The sequence below is a fragment of the Anabrus simplex genome, chromosome 1 (genome assembly GCF_040414725.1).
Source record: "Anabrus simplex isolate iqAnaSimp1 chromosome 1, ASM4041472v1, whole genome shotgun sequence".
NCBI lineage: Eukaryota > Metazoa > Arthropoda > Insecta > Orthoptera > Tettigoniidae > Anabrus > Anabrus simplex.
In genome coordinates, this window is record NC_090265.1 from 272,373,224 (window position 1) to 272,389,021 (window position 15,798).

General features: G+C 38.4%; 1 protein-coding gene across 4 annotated transcripts in view; it reads left to right on the forward strand.

Annotated features, from left to right (window-relative positions):
- Window positions 1-15,798, forward strand: part of LOC136886793 (LETM1 domain-containing protein 1) — an 82,879-nt gene that overhangs the window by 42,959 nt on the left and 24,122 nt on the right. For all 4 annotated transcript variants that reach the window (XM_068231051.1, XM_067159609.2, XM_067159602.2 and 1 more), the window contains exon 3: window positions 13,155-13,443. In XM_068231051.1, the coding sequence (XP_068087152.1) occupies window positions 13,155-13,443 (289 nt within the window). The remainder of the gene's footprint in view (window positions 1-13,154; window positions 13,444-15,798) is intronic.

Here is a 15,798-nt window from a genome sequence, read left to right on the forward strand (position 1 = left end):
CCGGTTGAGTAACAAGGAAATGAGTCGCGATCGCGACAATTGCCGGTTCCAGGGTTAAAACATGAAAGAAAAAGGCATCACGAGCTTCGGACACAGACGAGCAACAGAAAGAAATATTGGAAACCGTTCAAATACACACTGCTCGATCCAGGGAACACTGCATGCTAATTTATATCTTGGTGCATTCCATTACGATGCTAATTATGATTACGGTCTTCATCTAAGTGTGATCATTGGAAAAATGGATGAGTTATGCGTGTATTGCATTGCCCTCAAATTTAAGAATGAAACCCCGGGAATGAGCTGCGCAGGTGGGAAAGTGAAATTGCCAGAATTACATTCACCACCCAAACCATTATCAGTGTTGGGATCAGGCGACACAAGCCAATCAAAACATTTATTGGCAAACATACACAAGTACAATTAATGTTTCCAAATGATGTCGTTCAGTGCAACAAATATCATATGCAAGAATTACATGCCAACATTCAAAGGGTAAGGACAAATTTATAATTGTAAAGAATCACTGCTACCACTGCTGGATGCAGATCACAAATTTCTTCAAATAAATTTAATGGAAAACACTGATGAACAAATCGATCAACATTGTTGAGTCAATACTGACACTAAACAAGAAATTGTTGCTGCATTACATACTTTATTCGGTCAACATGATGAATTAATTCGATTGTTCAGAACTGCCCTTGAACAAATGCCAACTGACCTGCACCAACAACTGATGAAGTTGTGATCGTTATAGTTGGCGAAGAATTTAACTCACGTGATATAATTCTTTATCATGGAAATGGTGATGTTCAGCGAGTCTCAGAAACTCACTGTTGATAAATTTGACCATAGGTGCTGTTTATTCCTGTATTGACTTGTATAACTAACTGTAATATAGTATCCTGGTTAAATCTGCCTTATCAATATACTTTCTGTTAATGAACGTTTGGCAGTTGAAATAAGTTTGTATGATTGCTGATGAAGAGAATGTTTATTGTTCTTGAAACATGTACAATGAATATGATGTACTATGAATAAGGTTCATTAACAGAAAGTGCACTGAAAAAGTAGATTTAACCAGAATACTATTTTAAAGAGTTTTTAATACGTTTCTCAGAAACTCATAGCTCACGCACCGGATTGCAATATCCAATTTTATTTTGGCAAGGAGAAGATAGACATAATTTCATTATCAAATTGAGAAATCCATGAACAGATGAAGAAACAAATGAGAAAGTCAGTGCCGTGAATTACTATTCGTATCGATTGATTCATGAAAACGGTGAAAATCATATCTTGAAATGTCGGCAATTGTTTCATCAATACATTGTCAATGTGTATGCGAAAATCGAAATCAAACATTTGATTAAATCAAACCAAGTTGCATTCCAAAGAGTACATTCTTTTACGTGATGCAGTTGTTAATAATGCCCATGTGAATTACAATTAATTGAGAAAATTGGTCTTACTACCGGCTACATTTACAGGGAGTCCAAGGCACATGCATGAATATGCACAAAATGCTTTGAAGTAACAGACATGAATTTAGCGAGAATGATTGCTGGTACAAAGAGGTGGGAACAGTGGCAGGAGGGTATTTGGAATAAGGAGATAAAGGCTAAGTTAGGAATGAACTCGATGAATTTTTGTGCCAGAATCCTTCATATTATGAATTAATGAACCAGCACATTTCTCTGTTATCTTAATGTTTGCATTCTCTAATAATCCTTTTTATATAAATACTGAAGTCTTTTCAACCCTGATATGTTCAGCATTATTACTAAAAATGGGAGCCACCCAGGAATGCAAGGAATGTTAATCGAAGATAATAAAATAGTGTTACTAAGGTTATAATTACTATGATGATGACAATAAATTGATAATTTAAATCGACCAAGGTTTGAATAATTAATCACTTAGGTGAAGCTGTACGCATAAACCGGCTTCGGTGGTGGGATCATGTGAGGCGAATGGAGGAGGATAGGTTACCTAGGAGAATAATGGACTTTGATATGGAGGGTAAGAGAAGTAGAAGGAGACCAAAATGACAATGGTTAGACTTAGTTTCTAACGATTAAAAAAAACTAAACAAGGCCAGGGCACTGGTTGCAAATAGAGGATTGTGGCGACATTTAGTAAATTCACAGAAGCTTGCAGACTGAAGACTGAAAAGCATAACAGTCTATGATGATGTATGTTATTATCATTATTATTATTATTATTATTATTATTATTATTATTATTATTATTATTATTATTATTATTATTATTATTATTATTAAGAATTCACTAGTATCATCAGTGCTGTCCTTTGAACAAGTGAATGAAAGACTATGCTATTTGAGGGTACATTCTAAATGATTTAACATATCACTGGTGAACTGCCATGCCCCCACAAATGACAAGGCTGGTCACGGTAAAGACTCCTTTTATAAGGATTTGTTAGAACTGTGTAATAAATTACTCAAGCATGTCATAATGATTTTGGGTGATTTCAATGCAAAAGTTGGAAAGGAAGAAATTTTTGTGCCAGCAATAGGAGGGAAAGTCTGCATGACGAAAGCAATGATAATGCCATATAAATAAATGCATAAGGAAACATGGTATTCGTGTGACGGTAAGTCTGCCAATCAGATAGATCACATACTAATTGATAACAGGTATAGAAGCTCCATAACTGATATCAGAGCTTACAGAGGAGCTGAGATAGGATCTGATCACAATATGATAATTTCTTCTGTTAAAATTAAATTGTAAACCTGATGGAAGATGCAAAGTTGACACTGAGAAACTGAAACAGGAGGATGAAAGATTACAGTATAATCATAGCGAGTAGAAGGAAGAAGTGTGATCACTCCCCTAGTTCATCGGTTCCTCCACTAGGCCGCTCCCCCAGCAGTATTTGAGCTTGAGCTTATAAGTCAGCATACAAATAAAAGACAATAATTTTTTTTTTCCCATGGCACTACAGCCCTTGAAGGGCCTTGGCCTACCAAGCAACCGCTGCTCAGCCCGAAGGCCTGCAGATTGCGAGGTGTCGTGTGGTCAGCACGACGAATCCTCTAGGCCGTTATTCTTGGCTTTCTAGACCGGGGCCGCTATCTCACCGTCAGATAGCTCCTCAAAAAGACAATAATTGCATGCAAAATATTATGCTTGGCTTACCATTCCAGAAGTCAGTTGTCAGGTAGTTTAGATAGCTTCCAGGTAGACTTTGTGATCATGGAAGATTTCAGTTCCTTTCTCATCTGTCTTGTTACAAAATTAAATCGACATTTCATATAATTTAACGCAAGTTTAGGGATAATGTTCGCATTATGGTCATCGCAGCATCCTAATTCTTTCGAATTAATAGTGATACTGTGCAAACAGTCCAAACACTCGTAAAATATATCGCTCCATTTACTATGTTCACAGGAGAGTTTTTGTTCCACTACACTTTCAACCTGCACAAACACATTATAAAATGCTCTTGAAGGATGATTGAGGAAAGTGCTGTCAGTGCTGTATTTATTGCTTTAGTCCCTAATAAATGTGAGGGCTGCGGCAAGTATTTATTCCGTAGGCTTTCCGTGAAGCAGGCTGACACGTTTATGACATTTTGTGACCTTGGATACATTGCGTACTATATATCCTCCTATATAATAAATCAAACACTCCATTGCAAGACTTTGGCTATTACTGTTAATTAGACCTAAATTGTTCTCCCAGTCCGGTAAGGGGTCATCCATGTTCTCAGTGAAGTCTAGTGCTTGCCTTATTTTATTTTGTGCATTTTCTACTACAGCCTTCTGTCTTCTTAGCCAGTGTTCTCATTTGATTGATAAATGATGTTAATGTCAGTTCAAATTTTGGCTCACAATTACTACCCGATGACAGGGCAAGTTTGGTTGGAATATAAATAGACTGCAACATGTGTAAATTCAGAAAATCTATTGTTGAAGGGTGGTCGTCCCAACTTAATGAGCGTAGTATACCAAAGTGCCGTTCTTGTGGATCTTGATTAAATTTGGCTTTGAGCACATATCGGAATCCATTATTCCAGAAATACTCAGACACCTGTGTGATGCTCACAATTTTTACTGTTAGGGATTCAAGAGTTCTTTCTAAATTCTTCCTACTGAGGGAATGTTTGATGTCCTATTGAATCTTTATAAAGATCCCCTGCTGGTGTAAAAGTATTTAATACATCTATTAGGATGTTTAATTCCCCTGTAAACGTTTCTGTCGGTTCACTGTCTTCAAATCCCTTCAAGTTAATCTGTCTAAAGAACTTCATGCCATTTGCAACAGAATTACTAAATAAGTGAAAAGCAAGTCTCACATTCATGCACTGAAATTAAGTGGGGTCTATATGAGCAGACGTCAGCTTGTGGCAAACTTTCAAACCTGCAAATTTATGGCAGTTATCCATTTCAAAAACTTGTCAATAGAATTTAAAGTCCACAACTTCATTATTGTAATAGACTTGCCTCTTGTCGTGAAAATAATTCTGACGCATTTAATTATATGTACAGCATCTTGAAAAGGCCCAAAGTCTCCTACTAGAATCAAAAGGATTAGAAATAGAACACACGACCTTCCCTTCTTTTCCATTTATTCCTAAACATTTCCACACCTTTTTATTAGACTGACGTCCGCCTGTGGTGAAACCTACAATTCTGGTGCCAATTTGCTCCAGTTGTAAGACAGCCTGGATTAAAATCCGTGACAAAATATCACCAGGTGTGGAATTTCGGCTTGCATACACAGCAACCGGTTGAACCCAATTATGCAATAGGGGCACAAACATGAACACTAACGCATGATTTGAGAGTTTATTTTTTCCGTGTTCTTGGGTGTGTTCTCCTAAATTTATGATTAAGGAGTTGTTGTGGAGTAACAACACCGTGTTTATTACAAGCTAGTCTCTTTATTAACAATCCCCCAGACTCAGACTCTACATAAACTCATACATAGACATTACAATAACTGCAACTAAATAGCGTGCGGTATCCCCTTGAGTCCGTCACATCTCCTCCCCCCTGGGCCCATGACCTTCGATGTTAGGCCCCTTAAAACAACAAGCATCATCATCATCACATCTCCTCCCCACCCTGGTCGATTTCTGGAGAAACGACGAGCTGCACAGGTCGACTGATTCTGGAGCCATCTGACTGGCGTAGGATGATTGTTCGGATCTTTCCATCTCTCCCTGAATCCTCCCCAGTAAGCCGCCCGTGGCGCGATGCATTTCCATGGATCTCCCTGGTGAGCACAATAGTGATGTGTACTGGGGTCTTGGTTTCTAGGACAGTGATTAGAATAATAACAGTAAGTTATTTATTAAATTGACCACCTAATCAATACAATAAGTCATTGTCTTGGATGATTTACATTGATCTATTAACTAAAAATGGTACATGTTTCGCCTAGTATGAAGGCATCATCAGCCATTGTCTTAACCTCGGAATAAAAATAAGCACTTGATTAACATATAATAAGATGAAATTAATTTTAAAAAATCTTGAAGAGACTTAAACTAAAATTAACATTAAAAATAACAATGTTGGTTTAAATTTTTTTTTTTTTTTACAATGTGAAGAATTACAAAGGTGAAAGTATTAAAATTATTGACATTAAAAGGCTGCTATTACAAGTAAAATGGACAAAGCAACAGACTGTGATGAACAAGTAGTAAGATTGCTATAAAATTAAGTTGAGCGATTGGTGGTTACAATTAGACTCTGACGAGAATAACGATCACTCATATTTATTCAAAAAGTAATATTGAGAAAATAATGTTGAAGGTTAGTCAAGAGATCACTATATTCCTTTCTAGGAAACAAAAGACGAAAGTCATAGGCTTATGGTAGAAATGTAGAACACATTGATGAGAAGATAAAAAGTTGTAGATTAAAGGTTGAAGAACAGTGTTAAAAATGGATCTCAATTTGAAGCGATGTTAAAATGTTGTCTAGAATATGAGTTTATTGACAGTTGAATCTGTAAAAGGAAACCAGAAACAAGGTATTAATTGTGTGAAAAGATTTTTTAAAAGTTTAACGGAGATCGTGTATACTTACCATTTGACGAGGTGAAGGTAACTTGTACATTATGAATTAAATGTATTGACAACTGTAGACTTCTTACTACGAGTGTTGTAGCTGTAGGTTTGTGTTGGAGGGGGAACTGTTTGCGGAGGCGTGATTATTGGTTTGTTAGTAGTGCTTGGAGGGAAGCTGCTATTGGTGGGAGAGAAGGAGGAAAATGTGTTACTGCCCGTGTTGTATCGGTGAGAAGCCATTGGAGGGGGCGATATTAGAGACGGTGTGGCTATGGGTTTATTGGTTGCATTTAAATTAGAGGTACTAGCTGTGAGAGGAAGGGAGGGGAGTGTATTAGCTGTAGAGGAGGTGGGAATGCTTATTAATTTGGGGTTGAAAATTTTTTAAGAATATATTGGTGAGGGGAATTTAATTTTGTAATAGAATTAAAATCTGTTCATATAAGGGTTTTTTTTTATCAGTAATGTCGTTTAGATCACTAGCAATCTTCTCCTTGTTGGTGAAGAGACAATCTTCAACAGTATTCCAGTCTACTCCCAGAACGGACGTCACTCTTCTTTCCTCCAGCTTTTCCTTGCGCCATAACGTCTTTAATGGCTCCGAGTTAGTTGCCCACTTGGAGAGTGGATGTTTAATCTGTTGTAAGAGCGCGGTGAGTTCCTGATATATAGCGATTACCTTTGAGTCATCATTAACACTTGCAGTGGAAGTCGTCCATAAACATAGATTTGTCAACTAGCTCTGATGCAACTCTATATCTGTCCCGATTCAGTGTGGCAGTTTCCCTTATAGTGGCCGACAGGAGGAATGGACTAGATGTCAGTCCAAAGGGCAAGCATTTAAAGCGATAGGATATCAGCTCGTTTGATATGTGACAGGTTCCATCCTCCCTCCGCTCGATACGTTACCATAGAAATCTTGTAAGATCTCTATCATCCTCGTTGATTGTTAATTGTAGGAATGCTTGTTGACCGTCGCATACAATTGCCTTGGAGTGTTTTCTAAATCTTAACAATGTACCTAGAATTTCCGGCGCGTCGTTCAATGATGGAGAGTCTGTTTCATGGGAGGATGCGTCAAAGACGACTCTGTATTTTGTGCTACTTGTGTTGGATTTCTTCACAATATGGTGGAGTAGGTAAAACACATCCCCAGAACAGTTGTGAGGAACAGCCTGTACTTGATCTCTCCGTATATAATCTAACATGTGTTTATGGTAAATGGACTTCAGCTCATCATTCCTTTGTAGTCTATTTTCTAATGATGAGAATCGCCTTTATGCTGTGGTGAAGTTGGAGGAAAAGAGAACGCCCTCTTTCCTAGGCAGCGAGACAACTCTCCTTCCATCTTCCTTATTGTAGGTGTTATGGAAATCTTGGAGAATGGCGTGATCCTTGGGTGACAGTGCTCGCCCTTGATGTTCCTTAATGCCGATGGTTTCCAACTCCCAAAACTGACATACACTGTTATCGGAGATTTCATCTACAGCAAATGAAATATGAGGGACCGTTATCTGGTTGACTGTAACGCCAGATCTGTTTCCGCTAATGACGTATCCAAATATAGTAGGCAGTAGAACAAGAGAATGGGATACTCATTGGTTGTTTCATAATCTTCCAGTAGTGATCTGCGCCTGTGAGAACTTCTATCGGAAGTTCTCTTTTGTCTTGCGGATCTGCTAGTTTGAGTTTGTTGAGTGAAGCCAGGACCGTTATGTCATGCGGTGGCGTCGGTTGTGGTGTATAGATGTTGTGACTTTCGAAAGCACCAACTGAAATACGAGCATTAGTTGAAAATACCATCATTTCAAATGAGACGTTCCGTCTTGGAGTTAAAGTCCTAGAAGGTGATTCAAAGGTTGTTAACTCCAATGTTTGGGTATGATTAACATTGAGTTCCAATGAATCTATCCGAGAATGATGAATAAAGCTAGACTGACTACCAGTGTCCAGGACACAACGGTTAAGTTTCAGTTTTCCTGTCAGTCCTTTGATCCACGTGCGAATAATCTGAAGGCATGTGAAGTTAGTAGCGGTGACTTCTATTTTGCCAACGGAAGAAAGCAGGGTGCCTGCTTTACTGCAGATAGATAGGTGATGGAGACACTTACACTGGTTGCAGGATACCTTTCCTCGTTTGAAACGCCTATCCTTACTGTGACCTTTCCTGAGACACAGGAAACAACGTTTTGCCGTCTTAAGTTTATCGGTGCTAACCTTGGGGTCTTGTATTTGCTAACAGTCTTGGCCCTAGTGCCCTTCATTTTCACAATACACACAAAACGGTGCCGTTTCTCGCTTGCTTCTTCTTGCAGCATTATTTGCTTTTGTGTTCACCTGAAAAGCGGCGGCTGTAGGTATGTGAAGTGCTGCAGGAAAAAAAACTCCCCATATTTTGTGTGCATTGATAGCTCCTTTGACCTCTTCATTAAGGAATTCCATTAGTCTCAAGAGATTCCCCTCTTGCGTGTTGTGTCTTTTGGTGTGAATGAGCCAACAGCGACAGATGTCTTCCGGAAAGGCACGCAGTAGCTTAGGAGCGAGTATCCTTCCGTATAAGTCCACGTCCTTTCCTAATGCTCGCAAGGCTTGAATTCGCCTGTGACATTCGATGTACGTATTGTTTAGTATTTCCGGGCTCTCTGAAGCTCTACTCTCAAGATTTTCTAAGAAATCTAGATGTGGTTGGATAATTCTATTTTTATCCCCATAGCGTGATATCAGAATCTGCTTAGTTTGTTCGTATGCGTCGCTTGTAACGGCTATCCTGTCGACTAGCCGCTTTGGTTCCCCTTCCAAGTTTCCGCGCAGGAAAAACGTGTTTATTTATGGCAGAGACTGATGGATTTCTGTCTATAAATGCCTCAAATTGTTCCCAAAACTGGGACCATTCCTCGATTTTTCCCATGAGTGGTTTCCCATTAGTTCCTTATTTCCAAATCAGGCAAATGTTAGGCTCATGTCGTAATGGTTTCCTATTATTTCCTTATTTCAAAATCAGGCAAATGTTAAGCTTGTGTCATAATTAAGGCCATACCACACACTAAAGAACTTCCGAGGTAAGATACGTTAATGAAAAATTTAAGTTTTCAAAGGGATTTTGATGTGTTATATTTCTGTATTGCTCTGTTTCTTGTGTCATTAGCAATAGCATGGAATTTCTCAATAATATAAAACGGGTCTCGTGATAATACGCACAGTCGATCACCCACTATACTGTTTTAACCAAAAGCTTGCAACACCAAGGTTGCATACTAAAAAGTTGGCAGATTCATAGCAATGTCAGAGCAAAGGGCGGGTGGGTGCATATGGGTTAAAAACATCCAAAGGCAGCGCCTGATAGAGGAATGTAGGGAGAAGTGTTCTCTTAGCCTGTACAATAAAGTCACTAAAGTTGCAAGAATAAGCCTTATCAATGTAAACAGAGCAGAGAGAAGAGGTTTGTTATGGTTGTTTATGGGGCTGTACAAGAACAAAGGATGGACTAGGAGGACAGACAAGTCACGGTGTTTATTGTGAGAGAAAGTGTCCAATTACCTTCACTTGGTGAAAGAATGTGTAGCATTAGAAAAAGTGAGAAGTACTGTAAGTTATTGAACCCAAAGGAACAAGCCCTACTCAAGCAGGGGGATAAATTGAAAATTGTAAAATGGGTGACGAATGAATGGATCGGGGTCGGTAATTTAAATAAATACTTATGTGCTGTTAAAAAATTATGTGTGGTCCAAATAGAAGAAGGAAATTGACAAGTATCTTAGAATAAACTGTAAAAAGAAGGCTTGGCGAGTGTGATTTAAATGCTGCTCTTCAATAGCGAGTCTGGGGTTTAGGATATTTCGAGTTAAAAGTAGTCAATGCATAACTCAGCAGGCTGAAGGAACGATATGTGTGTGCAGCGAAATGGAGTAATAGAGGACGTCATAATTAAGAGCAAGCAGACAGGTTCAAACATATGGAACATGGTTCAAGGACAGTGGCTGCTTGCTAAGATATGTGCGTGTGAGGAGGAAGTGAACAGAAGAGTGTTGCTGACACAAGGGATGGGGGCAGGTCATGTACCCCCACAGAGTGCTGTTATGTTTTATTTATATTACTGTGTTATATCGCCGAAAGGCATTTATTTTCTTTATTCTGACACTAGTAAGACCTATACTAACGTACGGTCTACCTGCCTGGCACCCTACCATTGCAGCTAACCTTCACAAACTAGAAGGAATCCAACGTTGCGCTGAACGACTAATTAACAAGAACAGCTGCCTGTCTTCCCTCCCGTCAATCGCCTCCTTGTGTAAACAAAGCGACATCACCTTCTTACACAAGTCCCTCACAGGAGCCATTCACCAATCCCTCGACTCTCCTTATCCTACAGCTCCTTCTGTAGAGGCAAAGGGGTGTGTCTTATACCCCCCTTTGCGCGAACTGAGTCATACAAACAAGGTTTCTTTGCTCGTTCAGCGCGGCTTTGGAACGATCTACCCGCCAACATTAAATGTAGAAATGTAAATATAGTTAAATATTACGTTAGGAAGCACATACGGTGAGAAAATGCATGTGAATATGTGGAAGAATGAACGAGGGAGTGAAAGGTTGTATAAATGAGAAATATGTATATATTAGGCTATTCTTTGTTACTTTACCTGTAAATAGTGTATATAACTGTTTTAGTTTAGGATTTAGGTAATTATTTCAAAGGTCAGGGGACACTGCGTGTAGGGGCGCCTGGCCTTCCATAGATAATGTAAAGGTTTATGAGAAATAAATAATAAATGAATGGAAAAAAATATTTCTCTTTTTTTTAATTAGTTTTATATGTCTTAGGTTAGATGTAAATTAGTAATTATATTTGGTAGAAGGAATAGTACATTTGGTTTTATGGGTATTGTGAACATGTATTTGGGCAAAAGCCTGCTATGCTCAGTGTGTAATAAATTGGATAGACGGGCTTGAAAGAGTCTACCTCAAACCAAGAGCTGTATATACATTTGTTAAAAGATCAAGTTTTCTTTGTAGTGTATATGTGTTTGTACAGTGTGCTAAATTTTAAGATAATACAGGTGAAGGGAATTGTGTGTGTTGGAAAGTTGATCTTGTCATTTCTAAGAGTAAGCTCCCGAAAATTCCGAACCCCAGTCCTCAGCCTGGCAATCCTTAGGATCACGGCAGCTCATACCTGGGTCACTTTCATATTGTCAAAGCCAAGGATGAGACTGAGACAGATCAGTGAAAGTAATAAATTTATTCTAGCCCATACTGTAAACACTACATCTTACAAGAACACTAATTCAATTCCATACTTTTATTTAATCAAATCATTAGCTGTATTTCTCCCTAATACACAAAAACACATCCGAAAATGAAGAGGCAATATACACCTCACCTCTCCAATAGACAGAACCATGGCCCACAACATTTCCCTCAACTCACCTACTTCCTCTCACCTCCATACAGAACAGAGTCGATAGCAAAAGCAAATCTGTGAATTTTTTTTTTTTTCATTATTATTTAAAACTAACAAAGCAAAAGCTAACCAAGCCAACAGAAATGATCACACACGTATAAATTTTCCCCCTTTTGCCCTACTTAATTAACGCCTGGACAACATTTACACTCTTTGAATTAGCCCTTAACGAATCCCACAGGAGGCAGTCTGTAACTTAAATGTTTGGAATGTGGATTAGGATATTCTTATTCTCTGGAATTACTCAAGACGATCTTTTAAATTATCATTTATCACAAAAAATGACATCTTACTAACAATGTTGTACATATATACACATGATTTAAAGGATTTGATAGAATCTGAAAATATTCTTGTAGAATGAAACATTTCATTCTTTGTTAAATAGGGTGTATTTTTTACAGGTATGTTGCAGTGTTATATAATGAACTTATGTGTTTGACAAACTGAAAAGCTCCTAAGTGACATCTGGAATGTCACTGCTCATCTCAGCAATCCTGAAAACTGTGGTTTCTACATTAATATTGGTCATTTTATATTATTTTTATACTTTATCCCTTTTCACCACTGCCCTAGGTGTCTTGGTCTCTCAGTATTTTATTCCAGATAGTAAGTCACATGTGTACCAAGTTTGGTTGACAGCTATGCTGGAACCATACACACATCCATAATCTCAACCATTTTGGGATTTTTTTTACGCCTTCTCACCCCCCAGCCAGATGGGGGTTTGAGAAGTAATAAATATCTCAGCAGACTAACGCTAGCTATGAATTGAAAATGAAGCAGATGCTTACTTGAAACAGCAGGTTTGTATTCTATTGCAGAATTCTTAAGCTGACTTGCTATGGTTATGGCTTGTCATTTCTTCATCCGATTCCTAGAGCGGATTGGTGTGCCAATATCTCCACAACGGTTGGTTTTAGGGCCTTAAAACATGGTTTTTGGTCCCATAGGGACTTAACAGAGTTTTGTTCTTTGCATCGTGCTGTCTCATCTCTGTATATCAAATTCAATATTTAGCAAATGTTAGCTTATGTTAATGTGCCAGAGGGCCTAAATCTGTGGAATGGAAAAGACTGTTAAATTTCTTGTAGACGGGGTTACCCACAGAGTCCTAAAGGTTAGTGTACAAAATTTGGTTCAGATTTGTGGAACGGCATGGATTTGTATAAGGAATGGATGGACGGAGAGATATTCTGTTTTATAAATGTCCCCTAAACTCAGTAATCTTTCACATTCCTGCTAGCTATTTTAACTCAAGTAAAATGCAGACCTTAAGAGTAGGATCCTGTTGAATATAAAAGCTGTACTGTTCATTATCACCTAGCTACATTACTAAATAAATGTAGGAAACTTTTCAGTCTATAGAAACATTAGAACTGACTGCAGTGTTTCCATGTTTGACATGTTTATGTTACACAAAGTGAATTATTGGAAATGTAAGGATAATTACCATATATCTTCCCCATCATAACTTCAGTCTGTGTACTGAAATGGAATATCAACAGTATAGGCCTACATAGTCAGAGAGAGAAAGCGAGCAAGGCACACAGATATTATTGAGATTTTTATTGCAGTAAGTTAATTGACACTTTAATTTCATATTATATTTTAAGCAAAATTTATGTACATGTTTTATCCTAGGTACTTCTTCCCTCGACAGCTCTTGTGCTCACACTTTTGGACTCTGCAGCAGAAAACTGAATTTGCATTGCACAGCCAACGTCGAAGATTATATAACTACCGTCCAGTATTCCGAGCTCTGCAAGCGCAGCTGGACTTTCTGGATGATAGTCCTTTGAAAGAATCTTGGGCTCATGCTTTAAGCTTATTGGGCAGTGGAGTGCATCCAAAACCAGAGGAAATTCTTTTGTGCAAGGATTTGTTCTGCAGTCATCCCTACCATCTTCTACATCTTTATTCTAGTCATGTGGTAAGCACATACAAGTCTCCTTTTTTTTTTTTCTGTGTCCAGAAAATATTGATTAGTTATTGTTGCGACCGATGAATCAACATACCAAGTGCACATAACAAAGTTCATTTGCCTAGGCCCTCAAATATAAGTTGATACAAGTCAGATGTAGGAACATACTGCCCTACACGAGCAGACCCAACACATCACTCAGCAGGTGATATAATATATTTATTCCACATGAATAAATAAATAAACACCACATAGGTATTTACAATATGTACGAACAAGTTTAAAGATCCTCCAATATGCGTCTCCTGCTGCCGGTCGCCATGTTCTGTGTCTATCAAAGATTCAGCAGCCTGTTGCGAACTGTGAAATGACAAATATGAAATGCAGCAGGTGAGTTGCCAACACAAAAGCTGCAATAGTTATGAATAGGTGATAAAACTTCAAGCTCTTAAACACCATGAAGGAAGAACATGATTATTAGCCCCTCAAGGATTTGAGACATCTAGGAAGGCAAATACACTGTAGAACTAGCTATTTCTTTCCTTCAGAGAAACAACAGTAATAGTCTGGCTTCTTGGCTGAATAGTCAGCGTACTGGCCTTTGGTTCAGAGGGACTGGTTGTTTATGTTTATCTTAATACACTTCTTTTCGTATACACTTGACACAGAAACACTCAATAGTGAATGTTTCCCTCCACATATGTTTGGCATCAGGAAGAACATACGGCAATAAAGCTGATCAACCTGTCTGCTTGGTGCTCATCCTCTTCGCCTTTTACTATTGACTGTTCCCTTCTCTAAGTTGTCCATCTGTCATTTTGTGATGTGGTCAAAAAACTGCAATGTCTTCTGGTAACATAGTAAAGCAAGAGGTCTTCTCATGCCTAGCTCATTCCTGATCAAAACATTCGTTCTCTGTGTCCATGTTATTCTTATCATTCTTGCTAGCGCCACGTTTCAAAATAATCTATGCATTGATGTTCTCTAGCTTTGATAGTCTAGGTTTTGCAACTGAACAGGAAGATGGAAAACACAACAGTCTGCACCAAGCAAAGTTTGGTGTTTCTAGATATTCCTCTGTCACGCCAGATGATTTTCAACTTTTCCATTACACAAGTTCCAAGAGCTATTCTTATTTTAATTTCCTGTTCACAGCCACCGTTATGACTCGGAACTCAGTCTAGATAAGTATTTTCATGTTACAAGAGTCAAGAGACCAATGAACTGAAGGTATTTGTGTTGGTCAACTACTGTCAGCTTTGTCTTGTTCAGAGTCTGACTTTTTACCTTAACACGTTCGAACAATATAGCAAGATTTTCCTCATTGATGGTGAATAGAGTGGTATCATCAGCAAAACAAAGATTATTTATCTTCCTTCTAGCAATGGAGATTACACCATCCCATCCATGTAGTGCATTTCTCATAAATGTACTCTTCATAGATGTTGAATAGTTGGAGAGACAACATACATCTTTACCTGAACCATTTACGTAGCTCACTGTCAACTTTGAGTCTTGCTGTGTTGTTATTGTACAACCCCTCAGTTAGTTTAATAAGATTAAAGATTAAACCCATTAATTAGAGGACCTTTTGCAGCTGTTTCCAAATCACGCAGTCAAAAGCCTTCATGTATTCAAAGAAGCATTTCAGCATAGGAACGTTGAATTCTCGGGCTTTCTCGATGAGTTGTCTTATATTCAGCATCTGCTCCCGAGTCCCTTTGCCTTGCACAAATCCAACTTGTTCTTGTGGAATCTGTTGCTGTATGAATGGCTTTAGGTGCTGGCAGATGATATGGAATAGAATCTTACTGGCATGTAAAATTCATGCAATAGTCCTATTCATTTTTGCAGTCCTTTGATCCTTTCTGATGAAGTGGACCAAACACCAAAGTGACCCAGTCCTGAGGCTATTCGCAGGTATCCCAGACTCTGTTACAGATGAAATGGGAATATCTACACCATCATATCATATATCTTTTATCATCTCTGCTGATTCATCGTCATTAGGGATTGGAAGTTCATGCATTTGCATATATTTTTCTCACCATTGTATGAATATGCTGGTAAATTCTTTATGCAAATCACTAATATCTGAACAGAATATGGCCACTTTTATTGTGCATAAAGTAGAGTCTCCTTGGCTCAGGAGGCAGTGTGCCGGCCTCTCACCACTGGGTTCCGTAGTTCAAATCCCGGTCACTCCATGTGAGATTTGTACTGGACAAAGAGGAGGCGGGACAGGTTTTTCTCCGGGCACTCCAGTTTTTCCTGTCGTATTTCATTCCAGCAAGACTCTCCAATATAATTTAATTTGATCTGTCATTCATTAATCATTGCCCCAGAGGAGTGCGACAGGCTTCG